General features: G+C 42.9%; 1 protein-coding gene and 1 non-coding gene across 3 annotated transcripts in view; one reads left to right on the top strand and one right to left on the bottom strand.

Annotated features, from left to right (window-relative positions):
- LOC139386340 (ras GTPase-activating protein 2-like) overlaps positions 1-22,833 on the top strand; it is a 50,344-nt gene that overhangs the window by 13,669 nt on the left and 13,842 nt on the right. The window contains exons 6-19 of one of the 2 annotated variants that reach the window (XM_071131873.1): positions 1,098-1,181; positions 1,355-1,427; positions 4,842-4,918; positions 5,703-5,804; positions 8,078-8,228; positions 8,769-8,917; positions 9,023-9,137; positions 9,333-9,407; positions 9,554-9,677; positions 10,911-11,017; positions 17,568-17,654; positions 18,082-18,159; positions 18,324-18,397; positions 18,736-18,842. In XM_071131873.1, the coding sequence (XP_070987974.1) occupies positions 1,098-1,181; positions 1,355-1,427; positions 4,842-4,918; positions 5,703-5,804; positions 8,078-8,228; positions 8,769-8,917; positions 9,023-9,137; positions 9,333-9,407; positions 9,554-9,677; positions 10,911-11,017; positions 17,568-17,654; positions 18,082-18,159; positions 18,324-18,397; positions 18,736-18,842 (1,403 nt within the window). The remainder of the gene's footprint in view (positions 1-1,097; positions 1,182-1,354; positions 1,428-4,841; positions 4,919-5,702; positions 5,805-8,077; positions 8,229-8,768; positions 8,918-9,022; positions 9,138-9,332; positions 9,408-9,553; positions 9,678-10,910; positions 11,018-17,567; positions 17,655-18,081; positions 18,160-18,323; positions 18,398-18,735; positions 18,843-22,833) is intronic. The other variant, XM_071131874.1, reaches the window with a different exon arrangement.
- Positions 12,034-12,109, bottom strand: trnaa-ugc (transfer RNA alanine (anticodon UGC)). Its single transcript has one exon. It is a non-coding gene; the product is annotated as a tRNA-Ala (tRNA).

The following is a 22,833-nucleotide window of genomic DNA, read 5'->3' as shown; positions in this document are numbered from 1 at the left end:
TTGGCCGGGGTAGGCCGTCCATTGTAAATAAGAAATTGTTCTTAACTGACTTGCCCAGTTAAATGATCAAAATCTGCCAGCTGACTGAGAAGGTAGGAAGTGTAGGCATGGTTTGTCTAAGGCTGTCATGACGATTTTCCCTAACCACTCACTCAGCCATGGGACTAATGAACAGCTACAGATGTCTGTGATGTATGCTGTAAGAATGTCACAGTGTACCAGTGTGTGTGTCCTCCCTAGTGTTACAAAGGGAAGACTTACTGTAAACTTTCTAAGTTTACCAGTAAACAGTAAACAGAATTTGGTAACTTTTTCACGTTTTGGTGGGGAATTTTATAAAATTACATTTAGTGGCTTTTTTGGGTACTTCAGATTGTCACAGGTGTCTCTGGCCCTTTGTGTGGCATTATCACATGTAAAATTATATTAAATAATTAAGATTTTAAAAAATAAAATAAAAATGTTTGAATGACAAACCTGTAAAACATTATCCTAAATCAAACATTTAATACCACTTAGATTGTGCTGCTACCCTCCAATGAAGATTTGTTTTGTCAGTCATACATTTTATAAAAGTGGAATAGCCTTACATTAAAAATAGGAAACGATAGGGATAATGTTCCACTTCATATTCATCATCCCCCAACATCATTATATGTGAAAATGGCATGTTTCTATGTTTTGTAGTTAAAATAGTTAAAAATATAGAGGAAGAAAAGTGTTTCCAATGACATCATCAACCATTATTAGACCACTTAGTAGGCAATGCCAGCCCATAATTGGTTAAAAATCGCATGATGCATTGGAAACTTAGAAAGATTTCTTTTTTTTACTACAAAACATAGAAATGTGCAATTTTCACATATGTTGGGATGGTGCTGGAGATGAGGTTGAAACCTTTCCCTACAAAGATTAAATAAGGTGCATGTTTACAGTTTTTGTAGCATATTTAATCTATGTAGCACATTGTGAGTGGTAGGTCAGATTGTCAGAACACTGTAATATTGATATGAGAAACACTAAGGTCAATCCTGTCAAAGTTGAGTGTATTCTATGGTTTTATTAGTGTTTTCTCCTGTTGCTTTTGTCTCCCCCAGGATAATAGAATGCCAGGGCTTGCCACTGATCAGTGGACAGAACTGTGATCCGTATGCCACTGTCTCGCTCGTTGGGCCTGCCAGGTAAGACTAGACTACAATCCTCTGCAGTGGCACATGATTATTAGCTCACTTCAATTGAACCCACATAGCTAATGCAATGTGTCAACATCTTAGGCATTATATCCATTATTCTTTCACATAGACCCCCCATGAGAAAGGTTTGAGTATATTTCTGACTCTTCTGTCTCCTTTAGGTCTGACCAGAAGAAAACAAAGGTGAAAAAGAAGACCAGCGACCCTCAGTTTGAGGAAACCTTTAACTTTGAGGTAAACTTAATTTACATCTGGGGGCTCATGTCATCTGTTTTCTTCCCAACAGAGGAAAACAGACTAAAATGGGGACGGACTAACAGGAATGCTCACATTTTGTTTTCCATTCCAAAATGTTTTAAACAGTTTTCCATTGCGTGCCCTAATGAACGCAACCTAGGTGTCTGGCTGGTTTTAACAGTTCATCAAATCAAAAAATGTTCACATGCACCGAGTACAGCGGGTGTTGACCTTACAGTGAAATACTTATTACAAGCCCTTAACCAACAATGCAGTTTTAAGAAAATATCAACAAAAAAACAGCAGTAAATAACAATAGCTGGGCTACAGTATATACAGGGGGTACCAGTGTCGAGGTAATATGTACATGTAGGTAGAGTTAAAGTGATTATGCATAGATAATAAGAGAGTAGTAGAAGGTGTGGTGGTGGGTGGGGGGGGGGCATTTGATTAGCTGTTCAGGAGTCTTATGACTTGGGGTAGAAGCTGTTTAGAAGCCTCTTGGACCTAGACTTGGTGCTCTGGTACCGCTTGCTGTGCGGTAGCAGAGAGAACAGTCTATGACTAGGGTGGCTGGAGTCTTTGTCAATTTTTAGGGCCTTCCTCTGACACCGCCTGGTATAGAGGTCCTGGATGGCAGGAAGCTTGGCCCCAGTGATGTACTGGGCCGTACGCACTACCCTCTAGTGCCTTGCGGTCAGAGGCCGAGCAGTTGCCATACCAGTGATGCAACCCGTCAGGATGCTCTCAATGGTGCAGCTGTAAAACCTTTTGAGAATCGGAGAACCCATGCCAAGTCTTTTCAGTCCCCTGAGGGGGAATAGGTTTTGTCGTGCCCTCTTCATGACTATCTTGGTGTACTTGGACCATGTTAGTTTGATGGTGACGTGGAAGCCAAGGAACTTGAAGCTCTCAACCTGCTCCACTACAGCCCCGTCAATGTTAAGGAATGTGTGCTCAGTCCTCCTTTTCCTGTAGTCCACAATCAACTCCTTTGTCTATGGGAGAGGTTGTTGTCCTTGCACCACTCGGTCGGGTCTCTGACCTCCTCTATAGGCTCTCTCATCGTTGTAGGTGATCAGGCCTACCACTGGTGTCATCAGCAAACTTAATGATGGTGTACTTAATGATGGTGTTGGAGTCGTGCCTGGCTGTGCAGTCATGAGTGAACAAGGAGTACAGGAGGGGACTGAGCACACACCCCTGAGGGGCCCACGTGTTGAAGATCAGCGTGGCGGATGTGTTGTTACCTACCCTTACCACCAGGGGGCAGCCCGTCAGGAAGTCCAGGATCCAGTTGCAGAGGGAGGAGTATAGTCCTAGGTTCCTTAGCTTAGTGATGAGCTTTGAGAGCACTATGGTGTTGAACGCTGAGCTGTAGTCAAGGAATAGCATTCTCACATCGGTGTTTCTTTTGTCTAGGTGTGAAAGGGCAGTGTGGAGTGCAATAGAGATTGCATCATCTGTGGTGCGGTATGCAAATTGGAGTGGGTCTAGGGTTTCTGGGATAATGGTGTACATGTGAGCCATGACCAACCTTTCAAAGCATTTCATGGCTACAGATGTGAGTGCTACGGGTCGGTAGTCATTTAGGCAGGTTACCTTAGTGTTCTTGGGCACAGGGACTATGGTGGTATGCTTGAAGCATGTTGGTATTACAGACTTAGACAGGAAGAGTTTGAAAATGTCAGTGAAGACACTTGCCAGTTGGTCAGCACGTGCTCGGAGTACCCGTCCTGGTAATCCGTCTGGCCCAGTGGCCTTGTGAATGTTGACCTGTTTAAAGGTCTTACTCACATCGGCTGCGGAGAGTGTGATCACACAGTCGTCCGGAACAGCTGATGCTCTCATGCATGTTTCAGTGTTACTTGCCCTTGAAGTGAGCATAGAAGTTATTTAGCTCGTCTGGTAGGCTTGTGTCACTGGGCAGCTCTCGGCTGTGCTTCCCGTTGTAGTCTGTAATAGTTGGCTAGCCCTGCCACATCGAACGGTGTAGTACGATTCGATCTTAGTCCTGTATTGACGCTTTACCTGTTTGATTTGTCAGAGGGCACAGCGGGATTTCTTATAAGCTTCCGGGTTAGAGTCCTGCTCCTTGAAAGCGGCAGCTCTACCCTTTAGCTCAGTGCGAATGTTGCCTGTAATCCATTGCTTCTGGTTGGGGTAAGTACATACAGTCACTGTGGGGACGATGTCCTCGATGCACTTATTGATAAAGTCAGTGACTGATGTGGTGTACTCCTCAATGCCATCGGAAGAATCCCGGAACATATTCCAATCTGTGCTAGCAAAACAGTCCTGTAGTTTAGCATCTGCTTCATCTTCATTTTTTTTAATAGACCGAGTCAATGGCGCGTCCTGATTTTAATTTTTGATTGTAGACTGGAATCAGGAGAATATAATTATGGTCAGATTTGCCAAATGGAGGGTGAGGGAGAGTTTTGTATGCGTCTCTGTGTGTGGAGTAAAGGTTGTCACATTTTTTCCCCCTGGTTGCACGTTTTAACATGCTTATAGAAATGAGGTAAAACTGATTTAAGTTTCCCTGCATTAATGTCCCCCGCCACTAGGGCCGCCGCCTCTGGATGAGCGTTTTCCTGTTTGCTTATGGCCGTATTCAGCTCATTGAGTGTGTTTTTAGTGCCAGCATTGGTCTGTTGTGGTATGTAGACAGCTATGAAAAATACAGATGATAAACTTTCTAGGTAGATAGTGTGGTCTACAGCTTATCATGAGATACTCTACCTCAGGCGAGCAAAACCTCGAGACTTACTTAGATATCGTGTGCCAGTTGTTGTTTACATATATGCATAGGCCCCCGCCCTGTGTCTTACCAGAGGCTGCTGTTCTGTCCTGCCGATAGTGTATAACCCACCAGCTGTGTGTTCTTAATGTCGTCTTTCAGCCACGACTCTGTGAAACATAAGATATTACAGTTTTTAATGTCCCGTTGGTAGGATATACATGCTTTCAGTTCGTCCCATTTTATTTTCCAGCGATTGAACGTTAGCTAGCAGGACGAAAGGCAGATTAGCTACCCGTCACTTGATCCTCACAAGACACCCTGATCTTTTTCCGCAAAATCTCAGTTTCCTTCTCCAGCTAATGATTGGGATCTGGGCCTGGTCGGGTGTCTGTAGTAGTATATCCCTCCTGTCCGACTCATTGAAGAAAAACTGTCTAATCTGAGGTGAGTAATCGCAGTTCTGATGTCCAGAAGCTCTTTTCGGTCATAAGAGACGGTAGCAGCAACATTATGTACAAAACAACGCAAAAAATATTTTAAAAAATAGCATGGTTGGTTAAGAGCCGTTAAGACTGCAGCCATCCCCTCCGGCGCCATCACGTTAGCTCGTCTGAGTTGGTATTTGCTGGAGAAGACTGATGTAAATTCCGTCTTGTTGTCCTCAGGTCACAAGGCCCAACAGTTACACAAAAAAGTCTAATTTCCAAGTAGAGGAGGAGGACATTGAAAAGCTGGAGATCAAGTGAGTGTACCGTCTCCCCTTTCCCCTCTTCTTTTCCTCTTCTTTCCTCCTCCTTTCTCTTCTATTTTTCTCTTCTCTTTTCTCCTTCTGCTTTTCTCTCTTTTTTTTTTTCTTTTTTTTTTTTACTTCTCTTTTTTTTCCTATATCTTCCTTCTGACCTTTAACAGAACATCTGTGGGTTGGATTTTTTCCACACACTGACAAACAGACCGCCATACCTCCATCTCTCTGGAGCGACTTCTGGGATGGAATCAGAAGAGGATTTTTCAAGTGTGTTTCAACTCAACCAGATTTGATTGGATTGTGTTAGTCACAACCAGTGTAGTGTGTAATGCAAAGTTGGTGGTTAAGGACCTGTGGGGTTTGTGTCTCTGTTTGCGTCACCTACAGCCGACTGACTCATAGCTACATAGCTCACTGGGTTTACAGTCGGGTAAGACTAGGCTGGGCCGAGAGAGGTAAACACACATGCATGACTTTCAGGTTTGGATTTGAGGTGATTTTAATTGCATGTGTATTTTTTTAAGTGTACTGCAATTTGTATAGTTCACACCGGTAAGGAGTAACTCATCAGTGTATTTTGTGTTTATGTGTTGAGATTGATGTGGTTGTGTTTTCCATGAGAGTGCCAGCTAGCCAATGGTAAGTGGTGTGTTTGGAAGGGGAAGGGGCATTGGTCCCTTTTTCGTAGATTTTTATAGTGTATTTGCAAATATCACATTCACTTAGTATGTGTGATTGAGTGTTTCTCTCTTTGTCTCTCTCTGTGTGTGTGTGTCTGCAGAGTTGACTTGTGGAACAATGGGAATTTGGCGCAGGATGTCTTCCTTGGGGAGACGCGGGTATCTGTCAAGATCCTGCGAAATGACCACATTCACAGGGCCTGGTAAGAACGGTGACACATCACACAACACTACAGCTTCACCTCGCACATTGTCTTCCTGATGCTTCCGCGCCAGGTCACTCACACTAACTCGAGAGATTTCGCATACTGACACAACAATATGCAAAGGTGCACGTAGCGTCCGCATGCCCACAGGAGCCCACAGCTCTAACTTCTAACTACAAACACACTGGTTGCATTCGAAAGTGGCATGCTATTCCTTCTACACTGCATTACTTTGTACCAGAGCCACATAGTCTACCAGGGAAATCGGGTGACCGTGACACACTTTCTTTCTCTCACATGGACACGTCGTGCACTCACTGCACGCAGCCACACGCCTGCTGCTGCTGCGCTCAACCTGAAGAATGTAATCTGACTGCCGCGCTAGCTAGCTGAAATGAATAGACTGATTAGCAGATGACAGATAAGGGGACATGACACAGAGGGTCTTACGTACTCTGCTGCTACTCGCCTCGTTTTATCAGCCACAACAATCCGGCGACTCTGACGTCACACCCCTCACAGTGCGGACCTTCTTTTCTGCGTAGATCCGTGGATGCTAGATCAGATCTGCACATTGTGAGGTGGATGTTAAAAAGGCACATACTCAAAAATAATCTGAGGGGTACTGTTGATCTAGGATCATGTTCCCCCTGTCCATGTAATCTTATTCATTATGATTTAAAAGGCACAACGGATCCTACAATATAGAAGTCCTGCTGCAATACTCTTTGTGAATAGAGGAATAAGGGCACATCCAGTTCCTTGATATTTTTTCTACTTAATAGTGAGTTTTTCTCTAGTCAGATTTTTTTTTTTTTGTATTGTAATTTCAGAATTTCCATTTATATCTGGCACTAATAGTGGAATTATAGTGTTTCACAGTATTACTTACCTGCCAGTGTTGTGATTGGCTATGATATTCGCCTATTGATTTCTCCCGCCAGAACAGCGTCTGGCGGGAAAACACAGCCACAAAGTAAGAACAGTTATCTACTGGAAATCACTATCATTTCCTGGTAGCTAAAATTTGACACCTCTCTCAATTTCAGTTTACCTGAGAAAATAAGCACTGAATATTGTAGGGAATCATTGTATTATTTTTGCAGCTGTTGTCGGTTTTGGTCTACCAGCTTCAAACAGTCTGAAATTATACAAAATCCTACGTATAGGACCTTTAACAATATATAATTGGAGATGAACCTGTGCCAGATCCTGTCCCCCGGTCTAGCAGCTCTATATCTGTGGTACTTTTTTGGACTGGTTACTTCCGTCGTCTTCAGACTGCTTTGAACACTGCAATGGTGGTGTTCTGTAAACTGTGTGTGTGTGTGTGCGCCTCTAGGTGATAAGGGATTATGCAGATACTGATCTATGTGTTTTGCATGAGGGCCGTGAGACTAGTGTGTGGGTGTCAGTTTGCATGGAGACTGCAGAACCCCATCTCCTGTAAAGGGAGGGAGAGAAAGCCAGGGATGATCTATACATACACTCTAACATACAGACCCACAACTCGGCTGAACAAAATGTATATTGATCTATTGACTGTCCCAGAATACATGGGCTCAACGGAAGTTTCTGGGTGTCTGAGTACTGCAGTACGATTACAGTTCAAGCAGATTAGAGACAAACATAGCTGCAGCTTTCGAAGCGATGAAGAGTTCCAGCCTGATGTAAATCTGTGAAAACTGCTCCATCTGTTGGTGGCTAGGCAGCTATACAGGCTCACCCAGCTCATTCACACACTGCTTAAACACTCAGCTTAATTGCTCAACTATGCATTGTTTTTCGCGTTCTGTTTGAAATCTTTGCATAGTTTTGTTATTTTATTTTAAAGCTACTACACTACCAGAGGTGTAAAACTCTAACTCCAAAGATTTTTTTGATATAAATGCTACTTTATTATGTTTGTTTAATCGATGTGGACAGGAAATGGATTTCAAAGTGAAAAAGCACTATATGGCTGAAAACGTCACATTTCATGACCCATGTTGAGGACAGCATTGACAGCATCATTTGCGTCTCACCACTAGGGTTGTGAAATTCTGGCAACTTTGCCAAAACTCCCAGTTTTCCCAGACATTCTGGTTGGAGGACTCCAGATGTCCTGATTCCATGAAGCTTTCAACCGGTATTTCTATATTTAATCCTGGACATAAGTTATCGGAAATGTGCAACCCGACTCACCACTGTCAAATACAAATGTGTCGGCTGGCCATCACTCTTAACGCTGACTGGGTGTGTTTTGTTGGGTGTCTTTCTCTGGTCCACAGGTATCTCCTCCAGCCTAAAGGGAACGGGAAGTCCAAGACAGACGACCTGGGCTCTCTGAGGCTCAACGTAACCTACACCGAAGACAATGTGCTGCCATCCGCCTGCTACACACCGCTCCGCACGCTGCTGCTCAAGTCCCCAGACATTAAGGTACTAACCTCAGACCGGTCTTGTTCACACACCTGGTCCGCCTGAATGGTACATTATGCTCATTAAGGAACTTAAAGGGATGCTAGCTGATACCCATATGCTTCCAGTCATTGTGCTAACGCTAGTTAGCATTGGCTCGGGAAACTATCTCAAACTTCCTTCATACTGGACACAGACATAACAATGGCATCTACAAGTTCATCTGACTCAGGGGAAGTAGATACAGGGCCTCATTGCCCAAATCCCCAAGTTTCCCTTTAAGGAAGAAAGTGTACAATAGAGGACGCATAGTTTTTTACAAATTGTTGGTCCTATCAGTGGCCAACCATCGCCCACAGACCCCACTGTGTATTCCACACCGCTGCCAGTAGTTTGAAATGAGTGGTGGCCGTTTACACATTGAATTGCGGTCAACTAATAACCATTAGTGGCTGACCAATCATCGCTCACAGTATGGTGCCTTTTGAGAATAAGGGGATTTTTTTCAGAACCTCTCTGTCCCCCCTAACTCTCTCCATTTATCTCTCTTCCCCCTCTCAGCCCATCTCGGCGTCAGCGGCCCACATTCTGGGGGACATCTGCAGGGAGAGGTATGAGGCGGTGCTGCCCGTGGTCCGCCTGCTGCTCCACCACAGCCGCCTGGTGCCCTTCGTCTCCGCCATCACTGTCCTAGAACTGGAGAACACTCAGTGAGTAGTACACACTTCTCCTGGGCCCTATCGGCTCTGGACAAAAGTAGTGCTCTATATAGTGAATAGGCATCCTGTCCTCTGACCCCCGTCTTGTCTGTCTAGGGAGGCCAACACCATTTTCCGTGGCAACTCCCTGGCAACGCGCTGCATCGACGACATGATGAAGATTGTAGGGCGGAGCTACCTGACCGTCACCCTGAAGCCTGTATTGGATGAGGTAATGTACATCCATATGTTACCTGGGGAATAATGTGAGAAAATGGATTATGTCATAGATCAACACCGATCCTAAGAAGTAAGCCCTGCTATGAACCACATCGTAGAAGCTCATTTCATAACCTAGGAACAACATGTTTGAAAATGAATTCAAAACTCGGCATAACAGCTAAATACAAAGTAATTTTTTTCGTAGATTTGTGACTCCAACAAAACCTGTGAGATTGACCCGATCAAACTGAAGGAAGGAGACAACGTTGAGGTCAACAAGGTACAGTATACATTTGTCCGGTGCATCGCAAGCTGTCTATCAGTGTATTGTCTAGTAGTGGGGTGGTATACAGAAAGAACTGTTATAATAAGTGTGTGTGTGTTCACGACGTGCGTGTTCACGATGTGCATGTCCGTCCTCTCCAGGAGAACCTGCAGGGGTACGTTCAGAAGGTGTTCTCGTCCATCACCCAGTCCAGCTCCAGCTGTCCCCCGCTCATGTGTGACGTGTTCCGCTCGCTGCGTCACATGGCCTCCAAGCGGTTCCCAGGTGAGCGGGGCATCACACGCATCTTCGTCCTCTCTCCTCACCTTCATCCTACCTCATCCTCAGCCGGATTGCAAAGTTCTGGAAACCTTTCCAAAGTTCCTGGGTTTTAAAAATAATCCTGTTTGGGGAATTGCTAAACTTTCAGGGAAAGTTTCTGGAGTTTTTCAACCCTATTCCTCAGTCACAGCTCTCTCATCAATACTCACTGTGCCTCATCACATTAGAGAGAACGTCCACTAACCACAAATCAAGTTTCTGAGATGTTTTCATACCACAAATGTAGGGTTGATTTTGTGTAAGTCCCTTTTTATAAGCATTAGTGTAGAAAGGTCCAGGTCTCTATCCAAAGGAAAAGATGGTAGATTAGATACAGAAATATTATGCCAATCTTTCCCAAGTATTATCTAGTTACTTTTACAGAGTGGTTTTTATAAAGTATCTTCCATCAGTAAGCAGCATGTTGTAGAGACCATGTCCACCATGAGGTGGAGCCAGAAGACTGACTAAAGTGCAGGAGATTGTCTCATAGTATGTATGACAGAGGCCCTTCAAGTAGAAGCTACTCTATCTGTGAGAAGGTCCTGTTAATGTGTAGTATTGGAACTTTGTATGAGCCATGTTCTCATAAACCGCTATGCTCATATGAATTGGCACCTTTTTAATGGTAGGAGGAGCATGACCTGTGTATGTCTGTGTGTGTTTGTAAAAGTGTGTGTACTGTGGACAGCAATGCACAGTCCCAAATCAATTATTGTACCCTTTGTTGATTTGAAAGTAGTGGATGGGTATCAACCCTGATATAGGGTCTTTGCTTACGCCAATCCCAATCCAGTCCTTTCAAATCCACTAGGTGAGTCAATAAGGTCCAGGGAACAGTCTGGAACTGGAGATCAGTCTGGAACTGGGCCTGTCCCAGTTGTTAGCCTGTCTGGTGTCAATGGGTGTATCTGCATTGCTTGCTGTTTGGGGTTTTAGGCTGAGTTTCTGTACAGCACTTTGTGACATCGGCTCATGTAAAAAGGGCTTTATAAATACATTTGATTGATAGATTTGATTAATGGGATAGTTCACCAAATAAAAAAAATGACATCCTAGTTTTCTCACCTTGTGAGCAGTCAATGGATAAGGACAGGTAGCAAAGCTTTATTTTTATTTGTGCTTCTCCTGTCCCCTAATCTGTCCTCTACACCCCCCCCCCCTCCTCCTTCTCTCACTTCCTCCTCTCCCCTGTAGATGATCCTCACGTCCAGTATTCAGCAGTCAGCAGCTTCGTGTTCCTGCGCTTCTTCGCCGTTGCCGTTCTCTCGCCACACACCTTCCAGCTCCGCCCACACCATCCTGTGAGTACGCCCATATGCCTATGTTTTTTACATTTGTGTCACATAGGAGGTATCCCAAGTGTTTGCACTTTAGTGTTCACTTAGAAGTGGCGCAGTGGTGTAAGGCACTGCATCTCAGTGCTTGAGGCGTCACTACAGACACCCAGGTTCGAATCCAGGCTGTATCACAACCGGACGTGATTGGGAGTCCCATAGGGCGGTGCACAATTGGCCCAGCGTCGTCCCGGTTTGGCTGGTGTAGGCCGTCATTGTAAATAAGAATTTGTTCTTAACTGACTTGCCTAGTTAAATAAAGGTATAAAAAAAAAAATATTAATTTAGAAGCGGGACCTCACTGCTGCTAAATCATTAACACCACTCCCAGAAATATGATTAGAAAATATATTTTTTTTACTAAATATTTATTCTGAGACCTGCTTTTCAGATAATTGACAAAATCTTGCGCTAAGTGCTTTTTCTACTTACCCAGAGTCTTATCTCATGGATACCAATTTTGTCTCAACATGCAGAAGTTGCTAACTAGCCTTAGCGCAATTGCTAACTAGCATTAGCACAATGACTGGAAGTCTTTGGAACAGCTAGATTTTGTGCTAGTAAGCATTTACTCACAAACATACTTCAAACTGCACACAGAGACATACAAATGGTATCCATGAGTTTGTCTGACTAGGTAAGTTGAAAAAGAGCTTTATTGCCAAAATCTGTTTAAAATCAGTGACAAGTTATAACATATATTTGTAGCAAACCAAGCGAGCAGTGCCCTCGAATGAGAGTCATGAGTGCACAGCCACTGCTTGCTCTTAATCTCCCTTTAGTGCAGTGGCGCGCATCAGTTATATTTTAAGATGGTGTCAACATAATTACATTTTCATGCATTTTGGTTTAAAATGTTCAACTGATTTCTTTTTTAAAAGGACATCCCAAATAATGTACATTCTACTCATTTAGCAGACACTCTTAATGTAGTGAGTACACAAACACTAGTTAATGCATATTTTTTCATATTTAGTTCATACTGGTCCCCTGTGGGAATTGAACCCATAACCCTGGCATTGCAAGTGCCATGCTCTACCAACTGAGCCACACGGGACCACTTAAACTCTTCCATGAACAAATCGCACCAGCAGTTACCAGAAGCTACAATGGAAAAACAAACATTGACATCCAGGAACACTTTTGAACGACCAAGTAGCTCCCAAGTAAAGTAGGCTAGGCTACCGACAATGACTAAACCAAGCACGAAACACTAGTCAACTGTTTGATTATAAAGTTGCTCTAGGCCTAGCCTACTATCAAACTGAATTGTTAGCCAAGTTGTTCTAATGAATCCCATGTAGCCTATGATATTACTGTGTTGGCCTAATTAGCATTTTACCGTGTCATTTATTAGTAAATGTACCTGTACTGTAGCCTAAATGTTAGAATTGGGTCCTACAGGTCATAGGCCTATTTGTTTTTTCAAAACCACAGGACAATCGTTTCACTTAGATTACTGCAGTAAACCCATCCCCTAGCTTTCTGGAGGGATATGTGGTTAAATATGAGCATCGCTCAAAGCATTTCATACCATTTTAAATGGTAAGAGTCTGTGAATATTACTGCGGAAGTACATGTTCATTGGTCCTTGAAAAGAAGGCCTAGAGCATATATCATGGATTTAGGAAGGTGCGGTGAGGGGCCAGAGGTGTGTTACTACTCTCCTCTAATCTGCCAGCCAGTGGTTGCACACATACAACAACCACTGAGCCCCCCCCATAGGGGGCAGTGTTGGACCAGATCTCTCTATGGGCCAGGTTAGCCAGGTGTTGTAAAACAGTGGATTTTCCAGACATGTAACACTGTGGGCGTGTGGGACAAGGCTCTTAGATTTAATCTCCCAGGGGAGATGGTGAATATATGGAGCTATCCACAGGTGTCTATCCACGGGCCACTGGCCTCCCACAGAGAGGGGGAGGAATGCAGAAGGAGCCCTGCTCATTATAATGAGGGAGGGAGCCAGAGGGGGGCAGAAGAGAAGGAGGGAGAGGGGAGAACCCTGGTCATTATAGTGAGGCCCACTTGGCAGCGTCCAGTACTCTACTCCTTGCCTCAGTGGAGCACAGCCATATATATACACACACACACACACACACAGGCTAGGCTCCTGGTTTCTCTGCCAGGCTCCTGTAGTTCTTGAAGAGAGGGTGGCTATGAGACGCTGGGGGCTGCTGCCATAGCAGTATCACACACACCAGACCTAACAACCTGCATGCATTTTGAGTACCATGCACACAATTTGAGGTCAAAGTATACTGGTATGAAAACTAGAGTTGCGTGTGTGTGTGTGTGGTACTCCTCTGATCTGCCAGCCAGTGGTTGCTTATGATGCGTTGTTGATGCTGGAGACTATTAGACCCCTGAGGAGATGGAGATTTGCCTTCTATCATTCAATCAAATCAAATCAGCTGGGCTTGACAATCTGGACCCTCTATTCCTGAAACTATCCGCCGCCATTGTCGCAACCCCTATTACCAGCCTGTTCAACCTCTCTTTCATATCGTCTGAGATCCCCAAGGATTGGAAAGCTGCCGCAGTCATCCCCCTCTTCAAAGGGGGCGACACCCTGGACCCAAACTGTTACAGACCTATATCCATCCTGCCCTGCCTATCTAAGGTCTTCAAAAGCCAAGTCAACAAACAGGTCACTGACCATCTCGAATCCCACCGTACCTTCTCCGCTGTGCAATCTGGTTTCCGAGCCGGTCACGGGTGTACCTCAGCCACGCTCAAGGTACTAAATGATATCATAACCGCCATCGATAAAAGACAGTACTGTGCAGCCGTCTTCATAGACCTTGCCAAGGCTTTCGACTCTGTCAATCACCGTATTCTTATCGGCAGACTCAGTAGCCTCGGTTTTTCGGATGACTGCCTTGCCTGGTTCACCAATTACTTTGCAGACAGAGTTCAGTGTGTCAAATCGGAGGGCATGCTGTCCGGTCCTCTGGCAGTCTCTATGGGGGTGCCACAGGGTTCAATTCTCGGGCCGACTCTTTTCTCTGTATATATCAATGATGTTTCTCATGCTGCGGGCGATTCCCTGATCCACCTCTACGCAGACGACACCATTCTATATACTTCCGGCCCGTCCTTGGACACTGTGCTATCTAACCTCCAAACGAGCTTCAATGCCATACAGCACTCCTTCCGTGGCCTCCAACTGCTCTTAAATGCTAGTAAAACCAAATGCATGCTTTTCAACCGTTCGCTGCCTGCACCCGCACGCCTGACCAGCATCACCACCCTGGATGGTTCCGACCTTGAATATGTGGACATCTATAAGTACCTAGGTGTCTGGCTAGACTCTAAACTCTCCTTCCAGACCCATATCAAACATCTCCAATCGAAAATCAAATCAAGAGTCGGCTTTCTATTCCGCAACAAAGCCTCCTTCACTCACGCCGCCAAACTTACCCTAGTAAAACTGACTATCCTACCGATCCTCGACTTCGGCGATGTCATCTACAAAATTGCTTCCAACACTCTACTCAGCAAACTGGATGCAGTTTATCACAGTGCCATCCGTTTTGTCACTAAAGCACCTTATACCACCCACCACTGCGACTTGTATGCTCTAGTCGGCTGGCCCTCGCTACATATTCGTCGCCAGACCCACTGGCTCCAGGTCATCTACAAGTCCATGCTAGGTAAAGCTCCGCCTTATCTCAGTTCACTGGTTACGATGGCAACACCCATCCGTAGCACGCGCTCCAGCAGGTGTATCTCACTGATCATCCCTAAAGCCAACACCTCATTTGGCCGCCTTTCGTTTCAGTTCTCTGCTGCCTGTGACTGGAACGAATTGCAAAAATCGCTGAAGTTGGAGACTTTTATCTCCCTCACCAACTTCAAACATCCGCTATCTGAGCAGCTAACCGATCGCTGCAGCTGTACATAGTCTATTGGTAAATAGCCCACCCATTTTCACCTACCTCATCCCCATACTGTTTTTATTTATTTATTTTTTCTGCTCTTTTGCACACCAATATCTCTACCTGTACATAACCATCTGATCATTTATCACTCCAGTGTTAATCTGCATAATTGTAATTATTTGCCTACCTTCTCATGCCTTTTGCACACAATGTATATATAGACTCCCCTTTTTTCTACTGTGTTATTGACTTGTTAATTGTTTACTCCATGTGTAACTCTGTTGTCTGTTCACACTGCTATGCCTTATCTTGGCCAGGTCGCAGTTGCAAATGAGAACTTGTTCTCAACTAGCCTACCTGGTTAAATAAAGGTGAAATAAAAATTTTTTTTTTTTAATTCCCAGAAGCTCCTCCACAGATGGAGCTGAAGGGAGCGGTTGGACCCTTTCGTAACCGGTAGAATTCTGTGGCAGGCTGAAACTATATGGAAACCAGGGCTGACTAAAAAGCATGCAAAGAACCCATTTAGCACAGCAGAACAAAGTAGCAGTGGCTTTAAACGTGAATGTACATTCACTATAGGCCTACATCATGCCATACCTGTTGCATGTACATTTCCCAAATTTGAGGATGTTCCAATGATGGAATGGTGTGTAGGCTACTCCAAACTTCCTATGTTTGTCAAACCATTTTTATGTTTAGTAAAATAAATGTTCCAAAAATAAGATGCCTTCAAAAGCTAAACAAGATAAAAATGCTTAATAATGATTGAACCTCAAATGACATATTTGGAAGGGTAGATTAGATGGTTCTGAATGGATTCCCGGGGACCCTCAGGGAGAGCACACTGTTATATCATCAAACCCTTGATTTATTGAGTTAGGAGTGTTCTTACTGGGTTAGAACAAAAATGAGGGTCCCCCATGATTTGATTTGATAAACTGGATTAGATTCCAATAATGTTTTGATGCATATTCACATGAGCTGACTGTTTTTACAGTTTTCTAGAGAATGTGTACAGTCGTGGCCAAAAAGTTGAGAATGACACATATTAATATTCAAAGTCTGCTGCCTCAGTTTGTATGATGGCAATTTGCATATACTCCAGAATGTTATGAAGAGTGATCAGATGAATTGCAATTAATTGCAAAGTCCCTCTTTGCCATGCAAATGAACTGAATCCCCCAAAAAAACATTTCCACTGCATTTCAGCCCTGCCACAAAAGGACTGGCTGACATCATGTCAGTGACTCTCTCGTTAACACAGGTGTGAGTGTTGACAAGGACAAGGCTGGAAATCACTCTGTCATGCTGATTGAGTTCCAATAACAGACTGGAAGCTTTAAACGGAGGGTGGTGCTTGGAATCATTGTTCTTCCTCTGTCAAATATGGTTACCTGCAAGGAAACACGTGTCGTCATCATTGCTTTGCACAAAAAGGGCTTCACAGGCAAGGATATTACTGCTAGTAAGATTGCACCTAAATCAACCATTTATCGGATCATTAAGAACTTCAAGGAGAGCGGTTCAATTGTTGTGAAGGCTTCAGGGCGCCCAAGAAAGTCGAGCAAGCTCCAGGACCGGCTCCTAAAGTTGATACAGCTGCGGGATCGGGGCACCACCAGTACAGCGCTTGCTCAGGAATGGCAGCAGAAGAAGACAAGGTGAGCACTACCAATCAGTCCTGTGTCATGCCAACAGTAAAGCATCCTGAGACCATTCATGTGTGGGGTTGCTTCTCAGCCAAGGGAGTGGGCTCACTCACAATTTTGCCTAAGAACACAGCCATGAATAAAGAATGGTATGAACACATCCTCCGAGAGCAACTTCTCCCAACCATCCAGGAACAGTTTGGTGACGAACTATGCCTTTTCCAGCATGATGGAGCACCTTGCCATAAGGCTAAAGTGATAACGAAGTGGCTCGGGGAATAAAACATCGATATTTTGGGTCCATGGCCAGGAAACTCCCCAGACCTTAATCCCATTTAGAACTTGTGGTTAATCCTCAAGAGGCGGGTGGAACAAACAAAAACCCACAAATTCCGTCAAACTCCAAGCATTGATTATGCAAGAATGGGCTGCCATCAGTCAGGATGTGGCCCAGAAGTTAATGGACAGCATGCCAGGGCGGATTGTGGAGGTCTTGAAAAAGAAGGGTCAACACTGCAAATATTGACTCTTTGCATCAACCTCATGTAATTGTCAATAAAAGCCTTTGACACTTATGAAATGCTTTTAATTATACTTCAGTATTCCATAGTAACATCTGACAAAAAATATCTAAAGACACTGAGGCAGCAGACTTTGTGAAAATTCATATTTGTGTCATTCTCAACTTTTTGGCCACGACTGTACACAGGAGACTCTATTGTGTCAAGTGTTTCCCCTATAATAATTTAGCAGGGGTGCCCTGCTGCTGTGCTGTTGTGATATAAACTGGGTTGTATTCATAAGGGCATGCAACAGAGAACATTTTTTAAAAAAAAAATAAAAAAAATTGCAATGGAACATGAACATTTGTGTTCGTAATTAACAATACGTAATCCCTCCCTGTTTCAGTTTAATTTGATTCAGTTTGGTTCCTAATGAACATGACCCTGGTATTTGACCGTGCTTTGTACACTCCTCTGTCAGGACCTTGAGGTCTCCCGAACACTCACTCTCATCTCCAAGACCATCCAGACTCTGGGGAGCTGGGGGAGCCTGTCCAAAAACAAACTGGTATGTATGAATGTCTCCTATCAGCCTCTCCAACATGCTTATCAATCTTCCCTTGTGTATATCAGTCAGTCAACATGTCTATCAATCATTTAATTCCCACTGGGCACAGACGTCAGTTCAACGTCTAAATTTGATTTACATTTGGTTGAGTTGTCAACTAACATGAATTCAACGTGAAATCAACAAAACATTTCACTAAGTCATTGGATTTAGGTTTAAAAGTTGGGTGAAAAAAATACATTGCCTTTTACGTTGATGAATTTTTGCAAATCCAATTAGTTTTCCATGTTGATTCAACGTCATCATAGATTTTTGGGGGTTGAAGTAACGTGGACACAACGTTGATTTAACATGTTTTTGCCCAGTGGGTTGTGTCTGTTGGTCCGCTCTGAACAAAACTAACACTTTGTGACTGTTTTGTCTTTAGTCTAGTTTTAAAGAATCCTACATGTATGATTTCTTCAAATCATTCCAAGAAGACAAATGTATTGAAAAAGTAAAAAAGGTGAGTTTTTGGTTGTGAAGCGACCTTCCTATTACATTTTGATTTTGTAGGCCATGTGTCAAACTCAAGATTTTACCAACCTCATGTTGGTAAATCTCTTTTCCATGTTAGTTTTGTATGTATTGCTGATTTAGCTGTGTGTGTGTGTGTGTGTGTGTGTGTAGTTCCTAGATGAGATCTCCTCCAACGTCAGTAAGGAGTCCAGCGGGGTGGAAGACTCTGTGGTTCTCAAAGAGGGGTGAGTGGCTCACATCCAGTTATTGATTATAGCTAGTGGAGTAAAGATAATGTGTCCTTTTTCCTGGACTGAAAGTTATTTTTAGTCCAGGACTAAATCTTTAAACTTAATTTTAAAAGTTTGGTGTCATAACTAGGGCCAGGAGTTTGTCCTGACCAGAGGGGTTTGTCGTTAAGCGGGATCATTAACTTAGCTAGCAAACTAACTCTAATAAACAGTCCTGTATATTGATTGGTTGATTTTCTGGTTCATAAAGAAAGCTACACATAAATATTGGTTGTTAGCTGTGAAGTTAAACTTACTGTGCCAATATCAAGTCACTATTTATTTTGCTACAGGGAGATACAGAAGCGGGCCCAGGGAAGGAAACGCATCGGCAAGAGGAACTTCAAGAAGAGGTGGCTCAGAGTGACCAACAGGGAGCTCTCCTACCACAAGCACAGAGGTGAGACATGCGCACACACACTCCCACACATACACCAACCACACACACACCACAACTACTGAGCCCCCCCCCCCATAGGGGGCAGTGTTGGACCAGATCTCTCTATGGGCCAGGTTAGCCAGGTGTTGTAAAACAGTGGATTTTCCAGACATGTAACACTGTGGGCGTGTGGGACAAGGCTCTTAGATTTAATCTCCCAGGGGAGATGGTGAATATATGGAGCTATCCACAGGTGTCTATCCACGGGCCACTGGCCTCCCACAGAGAGGGGGAGGAATGCAGAAGGAGCCCTGTTCATTATAATGAGGGAGAGAGCCAGAGAGGGGCAGAAGAGAAGGAGGGAGAGGGGAGAACCCTGGTCATTATAGTGAGGCCCACTTGGCAGCGCCCAGTACTCTACTCCTTGCCTCAGTGGAGCACAGCCATATACACACACACACACATACACTAGGCTCCTGGTTTCTCTGCCAGGCTCCTGTAGTCCTTGAAGAGAGGGCGGCTATGAGACGCTGGGGGCTGCTGCCATAGCAGTATCACACACACCAGACCTAACAACCTGCACGCATTTTGAGTACCATGAACACAATTTGAGGTCAAAGTATACTGGTTTGAAAAACTATCCAAAAATAGGCTTCAAGTTGGCACATTGTGGTTTTTGACCCGACCGTCTGAAGTTGGAGCTGAGCCAATCCGAGGACTTGAGCGAGGACGAAACAAATATCTAGTTCTCTGCTTTGTCACCAATGACAACAAGACATGTTGCAATAAAGCCTAGTAATCAGACCTAATTTGATGGATTAGGTTCGGGGATGGAGATCTGCAATAAATGTAATAGGCCTAGTCTAGTTTCATATTCCAAATAGCCTACAATAAGCTACACTACAACATTGTATCCAGTAAATCCCTAAACAAAATGAATAAGCCAGTTTACATTTTCACTAGACTATCCACATAAATATATCTATTTATTAGAATAATCATTACCCCTAATGTAACCATAAAAAGGCGAGTCATTGAGACCACCTCAATTTTTATTTAATTCATTTTTTTTGGTAAGTATTTAAGGGGTGGATCAGCTTAATTTTGCTGAAAGATTGTTGCTTCCATCATTGTAAATGTCTGCATCATTTCCAATCCCCCATATATTTTTGGGGGGTAAATATATATCCATATACATACATGTATGCATACATATATACATACCTATATACATACTTTTTAAAGAATATACATTTATTATTCCCCACAGACCCTACCACCCTTCCCCCAATTGGAGTAAACTAATTAACAATAACACTTAGGCTTCTACCTTCAGTTTATACATCTTATACACATTTTACAGACAATCTATTTTACAATAGTTATATTTAGTTTGTTTTTAGTCCTTCCTCTATTTCTGATGTCCATCCAGTTTGATTTGTAACTGTGCTATTTCACAATTTCTAAACCTGTATACATTTTACAGACCCCATATGTTTTACATTGGTTATCTTGTTATTAGTCCCACCCTTCAGCTCCCTTCAACCCCTCCCATCCAAATCAAATCAAATCAAATTTATTTATATAGCCCTTCGTACATCAGCTGATATCTCAAAGTGCTGTACAGAAACCCAGCCTAAAACCCCAAACAGCAAGCAATGCAGGTGTAGAAGCACATCCATCTCTTAACACCATCCATTTTGGAATTCTATTTGCCATATCTTTTTAAACTGTGCTGTGAAGCTTTACAAAAGTACTGAACCTTTCTATTCTCATAGCTTTTACAGATTGTAATTTAAAAAACAAACATTTTTGCTAAAATAAATATATTATTGATTGATTGACTATGGCTTTTCAAATCACCCTGTATTGCTATCTGCAGCGTTAGTTCTAGGCAAATGTTGCAATTCTTCAGCCATTCCTGGACCTGTGACCAAAAACGAGCTACATATGGACAATGCCAAAATAAATTATCTAATGACTGCCTCCTCACAGCAAAATCTGCAGAGCTGGGAAGATTGTACCCCCATATATATAACATTCAAAGTTTTGAAGCCAACATTATTTTGCGTATCAATTCATAAACCATGTGCCATGGAATGGGTACATAGAAAATCTCTTCCCAACTATTTTTCAATGTATATGGCACAGCTGTCCGTTTTTTGGTCCTTAAATGAAAATGGTATTTATATTTATCACACTTTTCTTTAACCATTTATATTCTGTAATACAGGGCCGACATACAAGTTCCTTGTTTTTTTCCCCTTCTACTTGCCTCTTCCAGTTTTGTGGTAATGCTGCAATTAGTTGGTTGTAATTTTAGGTAGAGCAGGCATTTCCATATGTCTTTGTTAGCCGCATGTGTGACAACTCCAACAGTCCTATTTATGACTGAAATTGCAACCAACTTTCTAAGGCTTGTTTAAAAAATAACTATATTTTGGAGATGATTTCCTTTTCAAACAACCGAAAGTGAGCAGGTGTAATCTGAATAAAGGGAAAAAGGCCCTTCTTGAACATAGGATGAGACATTCCTACCAATTTACTAGAGAACCAGTTTGGATTTAAGTATAACTGATGCCTTTAGTGAGAGGTGAGAGAAGAAAATAGGTAAACTGTGATATGACTAAATAGCTAATCAGGGTTATTTTTCCAAAAATAGACAAGATCTTGCTACCATGGAAAGGAAAATACCTGTCTATTTTTGATAACTTTCTATAAAAATGTATTGGAGGGAGAATTTCTTTCTTTCGGGATTTGTATACCGAGTATGTCCACCTCAATTTAATTGAGGATCATATACAAGACATCTGTGTTGGCTGCGTTGTTTGTTGTAATTTAAGACTAGGTTTCAGGAATGGCTTTTACAGGTTTTTCAAAACAATTGCCTACAATTCCTTCTGAGAGATTCTTCTGCCAATATCATTATTAGGCAAAATAATTAGCATTTGCCTATGATTTGAGTAGTATACCTCCAGTCCAAGTCAAGTACAGATTGCCTCCTTTGGATCTGTCAAGTTGGGACTGCAAAGCCAAACCATGTTCAAGTCGAGTCTTGTGATCTGCTTGGACTTTGTCATACCTTTCTGATCTCTTGGTCCTATGAAAGTGAATAGCAACCACATGGTTCAGGCCATACTTTACATGGTATGATAGCCTGGACATTGCAAATGCAATGAACTGAAGGTCTTGTGTAACACTTTTTTTTTTCCCCCTCTAATTATTGTGTAGATGTCAAATGATTTTTCAATCCGTTACGTAAATTGCTTGGAACGGGCCCCAGCCAAATCCAACCTTTTCGTTCAGTTACTGCTGCTCCCAGTTTCCTGGCACACTCTACCAAAACTGTTCCCTCATCCACTCTGCTCTGTCGATTTGGGTGTGTGTGTCAGAGGGCTGAGGAGGTGTGTGTGGTGAGGTAATATTCATAATGGATTTTATATACAGTGCATTCGGGAAGTATTCAGACTTCTTCCACATTTTGTTACGTTATAGCCTTATTCTAAAATGTATACAAACAAATTTCCTCATCAATCTACACACCATACCCCATAATTTCAAAGTGAAAACAGGTTTAGACATGTTTACGTGTGTGTGTACATGCATGCATGCATACATACATACATACATACATACATACATATTTTGGGGTCACTTAGAAATGTCATTTTTTGAAAGAAAAGCACTTCTTTTTTTTACCATTTAAAATAACATCAAAAATACAGTGTAGACATTGTTAATGTTGTAAATGACTATTGTAGCTGGAAATGGCTGATTTTTTTATTTTTTATGGAATATCTACATTGGTGCACAGAGACCAATTATCAGCAACCATCACTCCTATGTTCCAATGGCATGTTGTTAGCTAATCCAAGTTTATAATTTTAAAAGGCTAATAGGTCATTAGAAAACCCTTTTGCAATTATGTTAACACAGCTAAAAACTGTTGTGCTGATTTAAAGAAGCAATAAAACAGGCCTCCTTTGGACTAGTTGAGGTTCTGGAGCATCAG

The sequence above is a fragment of the Oncorhynchus clarkii genome, chromosome 27 (genome assembly GCF_045791955.1).
Source record: "Oncorhynchus clarkii lewisi isolate Uvic-CL-2024 chromosome 27, UVic_Ocla_1.0, whole genome shotgun sequence".
Lineage (NCBI taxonomy): Eukaryota > Metazoa > Chordata > Actinopteri > Salmoniformes > Salmonidae > Oncorhynchus > Oncorhynchus clarkii.
The sequence above is the reverse complement of the archived record's forward strand: the minus strand, read 5'-3'. Positions and strand labels throughout refer to the sequence as shown.